Source organism: Schistocerca serialis, chromosome 12 (genome assembly GCF_023864345.2).
Source record: "Schistocerca serialis cubense isolate TAMUIC-IGC-003099 chromosome 12, iqSchSeri2.2, whole genome shotgun sequence".
Lineage (NCBI taxonomy): Eukaryota > Metazoa > Arthropoda > Insecta > Orthoptera > Acrididae > Schistocerca > Schistocerca serialis.
The window spans coordinates 34,177,327-34,196,161 of record NC_064649.1 but is presented as its reverse complement, the minus strand read 5'-3'; the positions used below and the strand labels follow the sequence as shown (position 1 = coordinate 34,196,161).

Genomic DNA, 18,835 nt, shown 5'->3' with positions numbered 1-18,835 from the left:
GGGACGCGACATAAATAAAAAACTTTTTGGTGTCAGATGTGGGGTTATCACAAAGGCGCATAAGCTTCTACCTACGGAAGACGTTAGATTTTGCTACAGCGACTGTGGCAATTGGCAGGAAGTTGTGGCGACTCGCAACTTTCAGCATTAGTAGCACCAGTACGTTAGAGTCCAGAAAGGTAGTCCTCGCGGGTGCAGGGCAACGCAGGACAGCGGCAGCGCGACGCGGAGCGACGAGGCACAGAGGTGCCTAAGCAGCCAGCGTTCGAGTCCGAAGGTCCGGGCCGAGCAGCAGCAGAAGCGGCAGCAGCCGTAGCAGCGGCGACCGAGGAGAGCGACGGGGTCGGCACAGCCCAGCAGAACGGCGGCCGGCGCATCGCAGCAGCGCGGGACAGCGCGGGCGCAGAGACAGCGCGGAGCAGTGCGGAACAGCGCGGGACAGCGCGGGCACAAAGAGAGCGCGGAGCAGCGCGGGACAGCGCGGGACAGCGCGGGCACAAGGAGAGCGCGAAGCAGCGCAGGACGACGCGAGCCAACAGAGCAGACGGCGCACCACAAAAGAAGCGGTAATTGTAAAACTGTATTAAGAATATTGTATTTTGTTGTGTAAAGTGTTAACTTAGTTGAGATGCCCCTAAATAATGAAGTTGCGTCATCCTCCACTAGTGGTAAGATGTCAGTGAAAGAGGCCCTATGTATTGTGTCGAAAGTGTTCGAAGGGAACAAGAAAGACTTAAGGGAATTTATCGAAAACGTAGATGCAGCTTTTGAATTAGTAAAGCCAGAGGAACACGAAACGTTATTAAAGTTCGTTAAGGCAAAAATAACCGGTGAAGCTAGGTCGAGATTGCAGGTGCGTGAACGCACAGGTACGTGGCAAGAGGTGAAACGCGTTTTGGAAGAGAATTATGCCAGTAAGCGTACTATAGACTATTACGCTTGTAAAATTTTTCAAGCCAGACAAGGACAAGGGGAACCAATAGCAATGTGGGCAAGCAGAATTGATGAAATGCAGAGAGACTTTCGAGAAGCAGTAAATAGAGTTACGGCCCGAGAAAACTTGAAAGGTGCAATAGAACTAGTTGACTCCCTAGGAAGAGCGTGTTTTATACAGGGTTTAAGTAATGACAGAATACAGACAATAGTGAGAAGCAGAGGCGACGAAATCACGTTGGCAGCAGCAGTGGAATTGGCACTGCAGGAAGAGAGTGCGATATTGTCTATGAGAGAGCGGGGACTAGCCCCGAGGGTAACGTACACTAGAAATAAGGAAGCTGTAAAAAACATGAGAGAAAGTAAAGAGTTAAAATGTTTCAATTGTGGGCTGAGAGGTCACATAGCGAGCAAGTGTAGGAAAAGCAGGCCAGAGCATAGAGTACGAACCATGACAGGTAGAGAATTTACAAATTTTTGCTATGGGCGTGACAAGCCGGGACACACAGACATGGAATGCAGGGTGCGGTTAAGGAAAGTTCACCCGATAGATGTCAGGGAATTCAGAGGGAATCACAGAGAAACCGATGGAGGGTTACGAGAGTGGAGATGTCCACAGTGTAATTTACCGGGGAACTGCGGAGTTCCGTGTACGAGAGTAAAAGATGTCGCATGTTTTAAGTGTAAGCGGCAGGGCCACTACGCGAAAGATTGCCACGAAGGGCCCTGGCACGCCTGGAGAAAAGGCAGGGTGCCAGTATCGGGTAAAACAGGAAAGGTGGTACAGGGAAACTAAGAAGCGGCAAGGCCGCGCAGTCGGGCCTTGTTGCGATAGGTAAGCCCACAGTGAGGGTAATCGACTGTGCAACAGAAAACGACGTGGTCGTATTGTACTGTGTAGAACTAAAGAAGTATTTAAAGTTATTAATAGATACAGGAGCACAATTGTGTTTGCTAAAGCGGACGAGTATTCCGGTAAAGAGTAGGCTGGGAATCAATGAGACAGAAAAGCTTCGGTTAAAAGGTGTAACGAGTGAAGCCGTTAGCACAATAGGCACGGTACAAATAAACTTAAGTATAGACGGATCTGAAAAGGTGAAACAGAAATTTCACGTGTACGGTAGAGGCCTAGACATTCCGTACGACGGTTTGATAGGGAGAAATTTCTTAACACAGCATAGAGTCAAGCTGGACTATGCGGGTAAAGTAATAAGACTAAAAGGGCGAGATATACCCTTAGTAGTAGAGGAAGAACCAAAGGGACACGAGATAGAAGCAGATTCAGAAATAGGAGGGGAGATAGGGCCCCGGGAAGAAAGAATAATGTTGTTGAAAGTGGACGGAAAGGTACCACGGGGAATCGAACGAGAAATGGTCATACCAAGGCAGGAGATTGCACAAGGGGTGCATGTACCTGAGTCCTTAGTAAAAGTGCGAAATGGGAAATGCATAGTAAGTGCATTGAACGTGTCAGAGGACAGAGTTCGATTAGGAAGTGTAAGACTAATAACGGAAGAAGTAGAAAGAATAGCGAAAGTTCGCGAAGTAAAATGTAGCACTGAGGCAGTAGGTAAGACGGAAAGTCGTGCTAGTGTGTTGCGAAGGCAGCTCAGAATGGATCATTTGAACGGCGAAGAAAAGAGCGCTCTAGCAGAGGTCTGCACGGAGTACGGAGATGTATTTCATCTGCCGGGGGACAAATTGTCCTATACTTCTGCAGTGAAACATAGAATACCGATTGCGCCGGAACACGCGGGGAAAGTAGTGAACGCTAGACCGTACAGGATCCCTGAAGCGCAAAAGGAAGTGCTAAAAGAGCAAATAGAACAAATGCTGAAGGATGACATAATTGTCGAAAGCAAGAGCGCATGGAACGCACCGTTACTGTTAGTTCCAAAGAAGTTAGATGCCAGCGGCAAGCAGAAATGGAGAATAGTAGTGGACTACCGACAATTAAATGACATCACGGTAGGCGATGCATTTCCACTGCCGAATATCTCCGATATCTTGGATCAATTAGGGCAAGCCAAGTACTTCTCGACGCTTGACCTTGCAAGCGGGTACCATCAAATATTGACGGACGAGAAGGACAGAGAGAAAACGGCATTCAGCTCAAACTATCAACATTACGAATACAAAAGAATGCCGATGGGACTGAAGGGAGCCCCAGGATGTTTCCAGAGACTGATGAACACAGTACTGGCAGGTTTACAGGGTGTTAAATGTTTTGTCTATTTGGACGACATAGTATGTTATGGGAGAAACCTGCAGGAGCATAACGAAAAGCTCCGGGAAATATTTGACAGGTTGCGCGAGCATAATCTGAAGTTGCAACCAGACAAGTGTGAATTTCTGAGGAAGGAGGTAATATTCCTAGGTCATTGTATCACGGACAAAGGAATATCACCGGATATGGCAAAGGTGGAGAAGGTGAAGTTCTTCCCACAGCCGAGAACAACAAAAGAACTAAAAGGGTTTCTGGGATTGATAGGGTACTATCGACGTTTCATTGCCAATTTCAGCAAAATTGCGAAACCTCTCCATGAGCTCCTAAAGAAAGGAGTAGAGTACCAATGGGGAGAACGACAGAAGAATGCGTTCGAGGAACTGAAAGAGAAATTAGTGAATCCTCCGTTACTTCAGTATCCTGACTTCACGAAACCGTTTATAATTACAACGGATGCGAGTAACGCAGCGTTGGGAGCCGTGTTATCGCAAGGGAAAAAGATTGGCGAAGACTTGCCGATTGCATATGCATCCAGAGCACTGAACAAAGCAGAACTGAACTATAGTACAACGGAAAAAGAGTTGTTGGCTATAGTGTACGCGGTAAAGCAGTTTAGGCCATACGTGTATGGGCGAAAATTCACAGTGGTGACAGACCATAAGCCACTAACATGGATTTTCAGTGTAAAGGATCCGAGTTCGAGGCTCTTGAAGTGGAGACTGAAGCTCGAAGAGTACGACTACGAGGTAGTATATAAGCCAGGAAGGCTAAACAGTAATGCAGACGCGTTAAGCCGGATACGGCAGGAAGAAAAGGAAGAGAGAATGTCAAAGCGAAATGTGGAGGCGGAAAGAACCTCCGTAGCACAAGCAAAGGCGGAACAGAGTTCCGTAAATGTGCGGCAAGCGCAAGTGTCAGGTGAAATAAAGCAGGAAACAAATGGTAGTGAGGAAATTAGCCCCGAAGAAAAGGAAAGCATATTAAAGGAGATGCATGATAATCCCTTGGGAGGGCACCAGGGAATGCATAGGACATTCGAGAGGATAAAAGCGTACAAGCAGTGGCGCGGAATGAAGCGAGACATTGAAAATTATATTAGAAAGTGTCCATCATGTCAAAAGAACAAAAACACACAAATGAAAACAAGGATGCCTTTAGAAATTACAGACACAGCTGAGACAATATTTGAAAAATGTGCAATGGATATAGTGGGTCCACTAGATGTATCTAGTACAGGGAAAAGATACATGCTAACGTTCCAAGACGATCTGAGTAAATTCACAGTAGCAGTCCCGATTGATAAGCAAGACGCGGAAACTGTAGCAGAAGCGTTTGTGGAAAATATAGTACTAAGATATGGGATTCCATCAGTTTTGTTAACTGATCAAGGATCGAATTTTCTGAGTGATGTGTTTAAAAGTGTATGTAAATTGTTGAAGGTAAAACGTATAAATACCACAGCGTACCACCCTGAGTCAAATGGTGCTCTAGAAAGGAGTCATAGAACAATTGTAGAATATCTCAGACATTTTGTAACAGGAGATCAAAGTTCATGGGACAAATGGGTACCGTATGCAATTTTTGTATTCAACACTACACCACACAGCAGCACAGGTTATACACCATTTGAGTTAATGTACGGAAGAAAGGTTAACATACCAGGAGTACTGCAGCAAGAAACACCGCAGGTAAGTTACGATTATGACTCGTATGTAAATAAGCTAAGAGCAAGAATGCAGGAAGCCCATAGAGTGGCTAGGGATTCTATTATAAAAAGTAAGGTAATCAGTAAAGGACAGTATGATTTGAAACAGAACCCAAAAGAATTTAATGTAGGGGACAAGGTATTATTACACGACGAATCAGTGAGACGTGGTAGATCTCGGAAACTAGATTCGCAATGGAGAGGTCCATTTGAAGTATTAAAAGTGGAAGGTCCTAACGTAGTCATAAGAGTTAAAAGAAGTAAAGAAACAAAAGTACATGCCAACAGGCTGAAACAGTTCTTTTAAATTTCAGGTATGGCACTCAAGTGGCAAGTGATGCAACTCATCATAGTGATAGCCACATACAACTTCGTTGCATCAGAATACGAAACGAACGATTTTAAAGTGACCTCAATACCAAGCTCATCAGGACTATATTACGATCACGTAGGACAAATAGAGATATACAGTACCACATGGAGGATAGTTACATATGTTAATTTAGATGTAATAACAGAAAGATTCCAAAAAGCCGAGAGGTACGGTAAGGCAGCGGTGCAGCGGTGCCGTGACACATTGAAACAATTAAACATTGGATTAATAGAATGTAGGGTATTAGATCAGCAAGTTACACATCACGTTGAAAAGATTACAGGGCTACAGCAACGCGTACAGCAACTCACAAAACACGAAACCAGAAGGAAGAGAGGAGTGTTCAACTTCGTCGGACAGGTAAGTAAAATACTGTTCGGAACATTGGACGAAGCAGACGCAGCATATTATAAGGAAAGAATAGATGCTATGGAAAAGAATTCGGAAGGGTTGCTGAGGTTAACTAAGGAACAGGTGGCAGTGGTAAGGGCCACGTTAGCAGGAGTAAACAGAACAGTGTATACACTAGAATCAAACGAACACATTTTAAGAACAGGCATGCAGAGACTCGAAAGGTTTATGAAAGAATACGTGAAGGAGACAGATATAGGTTTCAAACGAGTAGCAACTTTTGCCACCGTAACGGAACAAGTATTACAGTTAGCGGCAGTGTTTGGCCAAATCGAGGAAGAGTATGAGCAAATGATAAATGCCATTGTAAATGCTCAAAAAGGAATACTTCAGCCTCACATAATTAACCCAGTGCAAATTGTGAAGTATCTAAGTTTAATCCGAGACGAATTAAAGGACGTGAAGTTTCCTGTTCCTCTCGCGGAGTCATCAGGCTACCTCTTGTTAAGAATAATTGACTTAGATGTGTTCATTTCCGGCAGCATACTAGGGTATGTAATTAATATCCCCTTAATAGATAATAATAATTTCAATTTGTACAGAGTTCTCCCATTACCAAAGGAGATCCCAAATATGAAAGGAAGGTACATATACATACAGCCAGAGAAAGAATTTCTACTGATAGATGAATCCAAAAGGCAGTACGCGAAACTTTCCGCGGATGATTTAAAATGTAAAGAATTGAGTAAGAGCAGAAGACTGTGCAGACAGTCATTTGCATTACTATCGACATTCGACCATGAGGAATGCGAAGCCAAATTATTACAACCGGTAAGAGAAATTCCGGAAGATTGTGTGCGAAAAATAGTCGCACTAAATCAGAGCCTTTGGACCCATCTAAACAGTAATGAGTGGCTATATGTAGCTCCGAAGGAAGAAGGACTAACAGTATTATGTGGAAAGGAACCCCCGAAGGATTTATTAATGAAAGGGGTAGGAAAGATAAGCTTTTATAGCAAATGTAAAGGGTATGGAACGAGAGTGTTCATACAAACAGATAGAGTAATTCATAGTAACGTAACGAAAAAGGATATAATACCTCAAATTAATTTAGAATTTGACTGTTGTGTAGTAAACGAAGAAAAGAAGAACGTCTCAATGCTAACTTTAGATTTACCACTGGAGCAGGTAGTAACCCAATTAGACGACTTGAAGGTCGCTGGGAAAAGGTTGGACGATGTCCAGCGGATGGCAGAAATGCAGGAGGAAGAACTAAAATACTCCCGATACCTTACCCATTACTCTGTAACTACATACATAGCTATAGCAATAGTCATTGTTATTGTAATAACATGTTGTTGTAGAAATTGTAAATGCTGTAAAGAATGCTTCAAAAGTTTATGGAAGTACTTTGACGATAGTAACTGTTGTGGGAAAGTATGTATAAGAAACACCATAGTAAATCAATATCCAGAGACTAGCTTAAGTAGAAGACAAGCTAATAAAGACACCGAAGAGATAGTAGTATACGAAAGATGTGGTAAAAACCAAGAAGAGTCAGTTCTGTTCAGAAACAGACGATAAGTCAAACCTACAGTTACAATATATTAGAAGTGTCTTATGAAAAAGGTGTAATCGATTTTAGTGTTTGTCCATGTTTTATGAAACTGTACGTACTTGTAATTACCAATGTAGAATGAAAGTGGTATTTTGCATCAATGTTTAAAAATGTACCTTGATTGTAATTGTATCAATGATTTAACAATGATTTAAAAGAAAAGAAGAAAAAGTGTATCATGACAAATGCATGTGTAAAATGTTTGTGTCTCACATGAAATTAAGTATAGATGAAAGAAAAAGAAAACATATGAAGTGTAATATATGTAACAAAAGAAAATGTAAGAAAATAAAATGAGAGAATCTCAATTGACGCTACTCTGAGGAGTAACGCCAATTTCCCTGGCGGGGGAGGTGTTGTAACCGCAGGAACAAGCCAAGTCTAAAAAGCAGTACCTTAAAAATAGTACGTAGGGAGAAGTTAAGATTGTAGCGCTGGGACGCCAGGCGTGGCCGAAGGGCCAGCCGAGGCGGCACTCGAACGGCTGGGCAGCTGGGCGCGTTGATAGGAAAGTAAACAGCCAGCAAATACAAACGAGGGTCTGTGCAGGGGTGCATGATAAGCATTCAATTAAGACTATCAACAAGAAAGCATTCCTGGCTAGAGAGAGAGGTTTGGGAGTGGAGAGAGAAAGAAAGAGGGCTCTTGGTGGGGTCAGCACTACGTCATGAGGAGCCAATGAAGGGCTCAGGACGCAGTGTGTGACCATATAGGGAGAGGCGTCTCTGCCCCTCCACTCAGCCTCTGAAGAACAATAGCAACAACAATGTTTTAACGCTACCAAATAAGGGCACGTTGCCTTCGACGCTGCGTCAGGCCAAGCGCTGGCGGGGTCGGAGGGGAAACGTTAACAAAACCCGAGAGCACGCCGCTCTGGGAAGCTAAGTTTTGTCTGGTGAGGGCGAAGAGTTAGATAGCAGCAGCCGACTTGGGCTGGGGAACGGGCTGTAGGCAGGCAGCCGGAGATAGTCGCTGGAGAGCGTCAGGGCGTAGCCGCGGGACTCTAACGTAGGGTGTTAAGAAACGTTGCAGAACTTCTAGTAGGCAGTCGGAACGGTGGAGTCAGTCACCGTCTCTGTGTTAGACTTGGCCTTCCTGTGAGTGCAACCACCGTCAGATAGGGCGATTTGTATTCACTTAGAATAAACTGCAATTTATTAAAGTTATCACGACTTTAATTTCTATCACCTTCCTAGCCTTGTGAAAACCAGGGATTATACATCTTAGCCAGATCAAAAGTCTCCCTCTCATTACGGTCAACCGGCTAAAATCCCATCCACGAACCGTGTCGCCCAATCCCTCGCAATACCCACGCTTGGGACGCGACAATTTGTACTAGGTACTGACTCAGATTGAGGTTGTGCATCAGGTGTCATTTCTATTATATTCACATTCGGATATTGCCTATTATGATCTCCAAACCTTTGCGGTTGTTGTTGCTGTTGCGCATTATAACTTACCTGTCGGTCGTAAGGTATGCTCCAATTTTGACCTGGTGGCTGCTGTGGTAAAGCAGAGTTTGAATGAAAGTACTGATCGTTACGAGTCCAATCTTGATGCTGTCTTGGCTCGTAGTTATTATTATTTCTATTTCTGTTTGTGTTTTTGTTGTTACATTTGTATCCGTTGTTACCGTTGTTGTTATTACCGCGGTGCCTTTTGTATGGATTGCCGCATGAAGTGTTATTACTGTTGTAATTGTTGTTCGTATTGGAATACGCGTGTTGATTTTGATTTCCGTACTGAGACGGCATGTGAGTTTGCTGTTTTTGTTGTACCGCGTATCCAACTGTGGGCGCGCCAGAATTGTGTTGGCAAGCCTGCATGTTTTGCATACCACTAGTGTAAACATTGTGGCTGCTGTTTTGCCGCGCGAAGCGCTGATCTTCAAGTAACATGTCAACCGAATCTAAAGCTGTTAAAAAATAATCTGAATCGTCATCTGGGATATGTAGAAGTTTTTCCTTAATGTTGAAAGGCAATTTGGCCTTCAACGCTCGGAGTATATCACGTGTTGCGACTGGTTCGTCTAAAAAGTGTCCCATGTTCAAGTATTTTTCAAAATATCTGCGTAAGTTACCATTTTTACTGTTAAAAGTTTCAGGTTCTAAAATTTGTCTTCTGAGTCGCTCCTGAACGGATTGCGACCAGAATTTGTTCAGAAAAGCACGCTCAAACTCACTGTACGTGGTACATACGTCAGCTTGACTGTATGCCCAGACAGCTGCATCGCCTTGGATGTAACCGACAATATATGAAATCTTTTTCCGGTCACTCCAAGTGCGTGGAAATGCGTTACTAAAAGATTTGAGAAAAATCACCGGATGAATGGTTCGTTTTTCTGGGATAAAAATCTGAAATTGCCTGTGTTTCATTAAGCTTTCTTCTTCCTTTGCATTATGATATGGATTTGTACCACTGTAATTACTGCAATGCTCAGCTGGCGAGTAATTACGATAATGTTGCTGTGGTTTACCATGATAATACCTTGTGTTTGTGTTTGCACGTTGTGGTATGTGTTGTTGTCGTGGTGTGTTTTGTTCTTGTGTGTATGTTGTGTGCGGTATGTGTGCGTCATACTCGAATGTATATTGATTTCTGAACTGTACATTCTGACTGATATTTTCGTTACATTCAGACTGTGGTTGATCGGTGAATTGTCTCATGGGTGCAGTGACGGATTGTACTGCGTCACTAATCAGCTGTTTGTTATTAGTGATGTATTCCGCTACGGAGTCGTGCACAATTGTTGGTAAATTTTCACGTATGCATCTATCAAAATGTTTGTCTTTGTTCTCTACCCAATCATGAAATTCTTTATTAATATTTTGAAAATGAGCTGTGGCATCAGATTGTAAGATGTCAGTCAGGTGTTGTTCAACATCGTCAAATTTATTCTGCACGTCAGTAATTCGTTTTTCAAGGTTGTCGTGTACTGAAGGATATGTTTGAATTTGTTCAGTAAGAGCTTCACACGTGACATTAAGGTTTTTTAATTGTGTCTGTAAAAGTGCTACGTCATTTGTAGTCTTTTCTTGTCTCGTATTAAGCTTGGAAAATTTCGTACTGAGTTCAGTCATCTGTTTGGTCAGTGTGGCGTCTATAAGTTCCACACGTTTACACAAAGTGTCATTACATGCCTTGATTGCTATGAGGTCAGATTTAATTTCGTCATTTTGTGTCTTTAACTGTTCATTTTGCATCTGTAAGGTTGCCATGTTTTCGGCGTTTTGTTTCATTAGCATTTGTAACATGTCGGCAATGTTTACCGTTTGCAAGGTCTCTGCCCCCGCCGCGTCATTAGACGTGACGTCATGCATTAACATGGGCTCTGATTGAGACTTTGAAATTTTTGTGGTGGAAGGCCTATTGTCAAAATTTTCGTCAACACTTGCGTCAATGTTTGATGAATCGTCACTACCGGTTGCTGTCGTAAAGTCATTTTCTAACATTTGTCTCTCGTCCGAGTCGGATTGCGTCTGAATAGTACGTCTTTGCTGTTCCATTTTTGCGTATTGTTTTCTAGTTATTACCATGCCACACGTGATATATGTTTCAAGAAAATATTTGACACTGATTTTAAAATAAAATACAGTTGAGTATGAATCGGTCGTAGCAACAATGGCTGTCTGTTAATTTAAAAATATAAACTGAATCTGAGATTATTGGTAATGGCTGCTGGCCATGTTACATGATATCGTACAGAAGTCGGCCATATTGTACACTCGTGTATTGGTATTGTTGCATACGTTATTGTTTAAGGAAAAATACTGAGAATGGAATTTATCACTGAAACTGTTATGCGGAAAAGAAACACTACAGAATTTTACTGAAAAGCTAATACACTGAATTATACGTCTGGTCAAGCCTGCTAATGCAAAGATGCTGCGTCTTACCTTATTTTGCTGGAAGCTTCTTTGCGTCTTCCCGCAAAATTTTATAATTGGCAAATATCTTCTGATTTTTTTTATTTCTCATATAGTCAAGTCCAGGACCAGAAGGTTGATTTTTCACATGAAACAAAGAGAACAATGTAACAAATGACAAAATAACAAGTCCGACACGCAGTCGCCAATATAAAATAAATAAAATAAAATAAAATAAAATAAAATATTAATTATATTTTATCTGTATGATTGGCTCTCCTATGAGTCGTCAGGTTTTGATTATTCGGTATCAGACGCTTGACAATGGCTTTTTCGTAAAGGCAATGTTACTCGTACTTGACCGTGAAATAAAACTGAAATAATCGGACTTCGTAATTAAATCGATTCCAAAGACTGCTGCGGTAGGTGCGGACTCATAAACTAAATCTCAATATTACAATAATTTGCCAGCCATGCCAAAACGTCGTACAGAGGTGATTGTCTACTAAACAAAAAAATTACACAGTTAATTAAATCAGATATATTCAATGAATAAGCCTACAGTTCATAATCCTACTTACTTTTATAAATATAAATTCTTTACAGAATCGAGTGCCTAGTATGGTTGCAACTCGCAGTAATTTTCTATATCATGAAATATGGCGGTGTGCCAGACAATAAACTAAAATACGTGCTTCTCGCACCACTTCAACGAGAGCTCTTCCTTTTTCTTAATCAAACATACGAGTAACGTAATTCTGTTTTTGTTTTATCAGCGACACAGCGCTGCAGTTCTGTGCCATAGGCTTTATTTATTTCTCACAGATTAATTATTTAATTAAGATTTCGCGTTTCCGAGGAAACCCACGCACGGCATGCAAATGTGCCTTTATATTACACACACACACACACACACACACACACACACACACACACACACAAATACACTAGGCTATATCACAGCCGCTCTCCTACGATCTGATTAAATAAAATTGACCAGTTGCGAGCAGGACTTGCGCACCGAGGGTTCCAGTTCTTTTCTTTACTTTTTGTTTTCTTCGCGAGTATCGACGCACTGAAGGAATATGGAGAGGTCCTCTTTCTGTACTGGGATTAAAGAACGTGATTCGTAAGTTGGAATTAACTGCGGAATAGGAACTGCTCCTAGGAGAGAGCAACTGCGCCACAAATTGCTGAAGAAGTTACTGCCGCCATGGCTGAGAATTCTGGACGCAGTGTGCGATCTTCAGGCAGCGCACGAGCTGTGTCCCCACAGCTGACCATTCCGTGGTCCACGGTTCGAAAAGTGCTGCGAACAATTGTGAAGTTGCATCTCTAGTGTGCTTCCAGGCCATCGTGGGTGTAGATGGTCGTCACAATGAGCAACGTTTGTAATCTGGAACGTAAACATGGTACAAAATCGAAAAATGCTACCCCCTTATGTGGACACCCAAATGTACAGCTTTCAATAGATTGTACGTTATTTCTCTTTCGCAGGTCCTCACAAATATTTTCTCAATGGTTCGTTGTGCTATAATCACTCGTATTTCATGCGGGCATGCGCGCCCTTTCAAGTGGCGAATGTTTAATTATAACCACACTTTTTTTTTTGTTTTTGGTCATCAGTCTTCTGACTGGTTTGGTGCTGCCCACTATGAATTCCTCTCCTGTGTGAACTACTTCATCTCAGAGTAACACTTGCAACCTACGTCCTCAATTATTTGCTGGATGTATTCCAATCTCTGTCTTCCTCTACAGTTTTCGCCCTCTACAGCTCCCTCTAGTACCATGGAAGTCATTCCCTCTTGTCTTAAGAGATGTCCTACCGTCCTATCCCTTCTCCTTCTCAGTGTTTTTCACTCCCATTTTGCGTAGAGCCCTCTCATTCCTCTATCAATCCATCTAATTTGCAACATTCGTCTGTAGCATCACATCTCAAATGCTACGATTGTCTTCTGTTCCGGTTTTCCTACAGTCCATGTTTCACTACCATACAACGCTGTGCTCCAAACATACTTTCTCAGAAATTTCTTCCTCAAATGAAGACCTCTGCTTGATACTAGAACACTTCTCTTGGCCAGAAATGCCCTTTTTGCCAGTGCTAGTCTGCTTTTGATGTCCTCTTTGCCCTGTCCGTCATTTGTCATTTTGCTGTCTAGTTAATAGGTTTCCTTAACTTCATCTACTTCGTGATCGCCGGCCGGGGTGGCCGAGCGGTTCTAGGCGCTTCAGTCTGGAACTGCGCGACCGCTACGGTCGCAGGTTCGCATCCTGCCTCAGGCTTGGGTGTGTATGACAGGTTAGTTAGGTTTAAGTAGTTCTAAGTTCTAGGGGACTGATGACCACAGATATTAAGTCCCATAGTGCTCAGAGCCATTACTTCGTGATCGTCAATCCTGATATTAAGTTCCTCGCTGTACTCGTTTCTGCTACTTCTCATTACTTTCGTCTTTTTTCGATTTACTCTGAATCATCCATATCCTGTACTCATTAGACTGTTCATTCCATTCAGCAGATCGTGTAACTCCACTTTCACTTTTCATCTTGAATATTAAGCCCACTCTTGAACATTTCTTTTACTTCCATCATTCCTTCTTCGATGTACAGATCGAACAGAAGGGACGAAGGGCTACATCCTTGTCTTACACCCTTTTTAATCCGATCACTTCACTCTTGGTTCTGCATTCTTATTATCCCCTTTGGCTCTTGTAAATATTGTATATTACCCGTCTTCCCTATGGCTTAACCCCATTTCCTCAGAATTTCGAACATCTTGCACCATTTGAATTTGTCAAACGCTTTTCCCAGGTAAATAGTACGAAAGTCTCTTGCGTTTCTTCCATTATCAAGCGTAGCGTCAGAATTGCCTCTCTGTTGGCTTTACATTTCCTAAAGTCAAAATAATCATCATCTAACACAATTTTATTTTTCATTCTTCTGTATATTATCCTTGTCAGCAACCGGCATGCGTGAGCTGTTAAGCTGATTGTGAGATAATTCTCACGCTTGTCAGCTCTTGGAGTCTTCGGTATTGTGTGGATGATATTTTTCCGAAAGTCAAATGATGTGTCGTCAGACTCATACATTCTACACACCAACGTGATTAGTCGTTTTGTTGCCACTTCCCCCAATGGTTTTAGAGATTCTGATGTGCTGTTATCTATGCCTTCTGCCTTATTTGACCACCGAGCGAGGTGGCGCTGTGGTTAGCACACTGGAGTCGCATTCGGGAGGACTACGGTTCAAACCTGTCTCCGGTCATCCTGATTTAGATTTCCCATGATTTCCCTAAATCGTTTCAGACAAATGCCGGAATGGTTCGTTTGAAAGGGCACGGCTAATTTCCTTCCCCATGCTTCCCTAATCCGATCTTGTGCTCCGTCTCTAATGACCGAGTTGTCGACGGGACGTTAAACTCTAATCTCCTCCTCCTCCTTATTTGATCTTAAGTCTCCCAAAACTCTGAGGGTTCCATGTACATAGACAGTTCATTCATTGCGGGAATCGATAAGATTGACAATGATTCCCAGTTATCGACATTGCTTCCGACGTGATATCAGTACCAGGGATTCCAAGATTTTCGAGACTGTTTTAATGTCAATAATATTAATGCGACGTAAGTCTCCTGACAGGTGACCACTGTTATAATAATCAGTAGTTCTCTATTCACTCTTGACTGGATCGCAGTGGCGAAAGTCAAACATCAGGCATTGAATGACTTTATAGCTTATACGACGCGTTTCGGAATTTATCCATCACCAGATGTCCAGGGGCGATTACTGCACGTAGATACGGCGTTTCAAGTTGTATGTGAAACAAATATTCGCAGAATGAACGTCTGACAATTTTTTTTCATGTGATATAGTTACTTAATTTTCAGTTTTCAGTTTTTTCTTTGGTTTGGCATGGGAAACCTTGCTTCACACCAAATTTCATGATTCTAGATCAGCGGGAAGCATCCTATAGTGTTAGATGAGACATGTGACATAAATGACCGTATCTTTTCATTGTATCGACTTAGAAGCTATCATTTATTATACCGCCAAGGGACCATATAGCTCAGTATTTGACATAATTTTGAACTTGATACATCCGTCCGATGCTGAGAAAAAGGGTTCTTAACAGTCGGGCAAACAAACAGACAGACAGAAACAAAGACGGACAAAAAAATTGGTCCGATAAGCGTTCCGTTTTTAGAGACTGAGGCACGAAACCTCGAAAAGTAATATAATCCGCGAGGGGCCTAATCTGCAGTTCGGCCGTATGCTGTCGACCGGCGAGGAGGTTCTGAAAATCGGCGCGCCTTCCTGCGTCCGTTGAAACGGCTGGCAGCGGGCGGCTCGGCAAAGCATTTGGAGGTGCTGCGTTGGTTCAGTCCTGGGAGTCGTAACGCACCAGAAGTTGAGTGTTGATTGTTAACAGATTTTATGAAGTTTAATCCAATTCAATTTACTTATTCTTGTTAATTATACCAGCCGTATATTTTGGGGGGTTCCCGCCATTCATTCTCGTCTGCCCACCCGCGGGAAGGTGGTAATATTAGAAAGGATGGTCAGTTGGTCCCCTTTTGAAGACGAATCGGGGGGGAGGGGGGAGTCAGAGTAAATCTGTGGTTCGGACTGCTTCTTTCCCCTCTCAGTTTATCTACGGGTTTATTCGACTTTTAGCCTCTGCCATGTCTGTGAAAGTCTAAGGCACCAATGGCTGTACTGTTTGAAATGCGAGGCACTAGGACCTGATCCATTCTCTCGCCTGCTATAACTAGTATTACTAGACTCACGTGTAAAAGGTACTCTAAGAAGGAAGATAAATTCCTTTTGCCTCGTGGTAAGAACTAGTCAATTGCATAACGAATTCGTGCTCATCTGGAAGCCGTAAATTGTGTAAATTAGTGTTTATGTATATTTGGTTATAATCAAGAAAGATTGTTAATGAACGCCGTAGTGGATTTTTTTTTATAGTTTTCTAGTCAGCAAAAACTGTTGTGTGTTATTCCAATTCAATACCTTTTAAGACTTTTACTCAACGTGTTCTAAAAATGGTTCAAATGGCTCTGAGCACTATGGGACTTAACATCTATGGTCATCAGTCCCCTAGAACTTAGAACTACTTAAACCTAACTAACCTAAGGACAGCACACAACACCCAGCCATCACGAGGCAGAGAAAATCCCTGACCCCGCCGGGAATCGAACCCGGGAACCCGGGCATGGGAAGCGAGAACGCTACCGCACGACCACGAGATGCGGGCCAACGTGTTCTATACAGGTAGTTGTTTATTAGTGTGTTTTCCTGCCATGAAAAAGTTTGCCACTTCATTACGGGTAGAAATTGTTGCTTTGAAAGGAGAATGTTGTGTAAGTTCGCAAGTCCTACCTTGCGAGCGTGTGTGTTCGCCGTAAGATAACTGGCAGAAATTTGTAAAATTTTTTATTTTATATATTTTGGAAATGTTAATGTTATTAATTGTGTGTGTGTGTGTGTGTGTGTGTGTTTGTGTGTGTCCCATTTGTGCATGACTCATGCGTTTTGGTTTTTCTATTTTGAGAACTTTTGTAAACAGGATTGTCTTTATATGTTGCAGACAAGTTAGATTCTGTGCCATTTAATGAGCCTGAGTGAGCGTGTTGTGGGCGGCCGTAGCTACGGCTGTTGTAACCAAATGGGAAATTTGTCTGCCCAAAAGTGAAGCCATATATTCAAATTGTATTCATTTACCGTATTAATGGAGGGAAATTCACCTGTAATTTAGCTGAGCTTCAAATATTATACTGCGTCGCGTTGTATACGTTAAATTGCTTGCCTGTACTTGCCTTTTACTGGCGTGAAATTTTTTTATAATAATTTAATAATTTAAAAGTCCTTTCCTGTCGTAAATTGTTGATTGTTTTTTAAATATCGTAAAGTCTTGCACCAAATTTGAATAAAGTGTGTTACTGAAAATTGTGTGTAATTTCACCGGTTATTCCTTGGCACCTACTTCCACTTTACATTTTGTGTATTAATTGTGATTAATAACCTTTGGTGAACCAGTAGTAATTTTACGGTTCAACGAAATTATTTCCCACTCTTTTGGCTAAAAAATCCTGTTTTTCAACATAATCTTCGTTTAATATGACGGCCTTACGCCACCTCACGGGGAGGGTCTGTATGCCCTCATGTTATCACTCTGCTGCTCGACGTCTGATTCAACGTGTTGCTGCATCAATAACCTCCACATCATCCACAAAAAAAACTGTTAGGATCAACCTCGAACACGTAGGCAGTTCCGATTTGCTCTTTATGATCCTCTATTAGGCGACTAGGAACCCACCGGGTACACACTTCTGAGTGCCCCACTGGTGGAGGTTGTGTCAGGACTACTAACAGAGACGTCCAGTTGTGCAGCGAGGTGTTTTGATTGTGATCCGTCGAGCACCTCGAATCAGTGTGTCGGCACGTTCCAACATTTCAGGAGTCACAGCTGTGTACGGCCGGCCGGCGAGCGAGAGACCGGACAGGTTTGCGCGACCTTTTTGCGATGATGACAGACGCCTCGCCCAACGACTCACCGTGCTTTTGTTCACTGCGAAATCTCCGTACACATTCTGCAAGCGCCTAAGAATACCTGCGAAGCTCTGGTTTTCCGCCAAAAGAAACTGAGTGACATCTTTCTGCATGGTGCGCACCCCATTACAGACGCCATTTTGAAGTACGTAGAGTGTAGGAACTTCATGAAAGTGCAGGGGCTGAAGCAAAAATGTTCCACGACGCCCCACAACAAATTGCGCATTTTTTCAATCGAAATTGGCCGAGGAAAAAATGTGTTGCATTACTCATTTAACGACCTCATGATGAAGAGCAACTATCATGACTATATAAAATTTCAGCTGTGTGTCTTTTACCCTTAAGTGTTCTTGTCATGCCACATATACGCTGGGCTAATATTAGTTTCTTTTTGTATATCCATATCTAATCATATGGTATGTCACATCCTAAATTCTTGGAAATGGCTACCTCTTCTATTGGTTTAGTATTTTTAAGACTGTTATTGTTTGTGATGGGTGAATACCTAAAAAGACCATGGTTTTAATTTTACTTATATGGATATATCAGACTGTAGCTTGCGCTTGTCTCACTGAGTTAATGTAATGCCACTTGTAATTTATCTTCTCTGTCTTCTATGATACCGTGTCAATTCTAATTCTGGTGTTCATATACGTATACGCTTTTTGCGGCTTCAGTCATATGTTTATTTATTCCTCTCTTTTTCATTATTTCCCATATCTTATCTCTGGGAATGCTTCTTCACAACCCACAAAAGCTAAGCGAGTTTGCAGATTAAATTCCCATCTCTTTGAATTATCTAGTTCAGTGCGATAACATCGTCTATGCATGATCTTTACTTTCGAAAACATGCTTGTTCACCCATTAAAATTACATCCGAGATATTTCGAAGCCTCTCTGTATCATTTTGCTGTAGATTTTGTAAGCATGTTCAGTATATCGCTTTCGTTATATGTATCACTTCTTTCGCCTTTCTTACGTATTGAAATAACCTTTGCTATTTTCCATTCCACATTTATCTCATATTTTACTCAACACATGTTAAAGAGCTGTAGAATTGTCAGTTAGAATTCCTCCGTGTTTAAACAATTTGGAATTTATTTCATCTAGTTCTGGTCATTTTCCGTATTTAATTCTTTTTAACTGTCTTCAGTTCTGTATAATGTATTCCTTGCAGTTGTTCTTTATTATCTGCCTCTTTGATTTCTGGATTTTAC

General features: G+C 42.1%; 1 protein-coding gene across 1 annotated transcript; it reads left to right on the top strand.

Annotated features, from left to right (window-relative positions):
• Positions 1–673: 673 nt before the first annotated feature.
• On the top strand, positions 674–16,694 carry LOC126428392 (uncharacterized). The gene is made up of 2 exons (XM_050090316.1): positions 674–1,295; positions 16,657–16,694. Exons 1-2 carry the CDS (start codon positions 674–676, stop codon positions 16,692–16,694), a joined length of 660 nt encoding a protein of 219 aa, XP_049946273.1.
• The last annotated feature ends 2,141 nt before the right edge of the window (positions 16,695–18,835 follow it).

Excerpts from the sequence above, each read along its gene's own strand:
- LOC126428392 (XM_050090316.1), top strand. The coding sequence starts at position 674 with ATGTCAGTGAAAGAGGCCCTATGTATTGTGTCGAAAGTGTTCGAAGGG. Across the intron at positions 1,296-16,656 it reads TGTAAAAAACATGAGAGAAA|ACAAGTTAGATTCTGTGCCA; the intron begins GTAAAGAGTTAA and ends TATATGTTGCAG.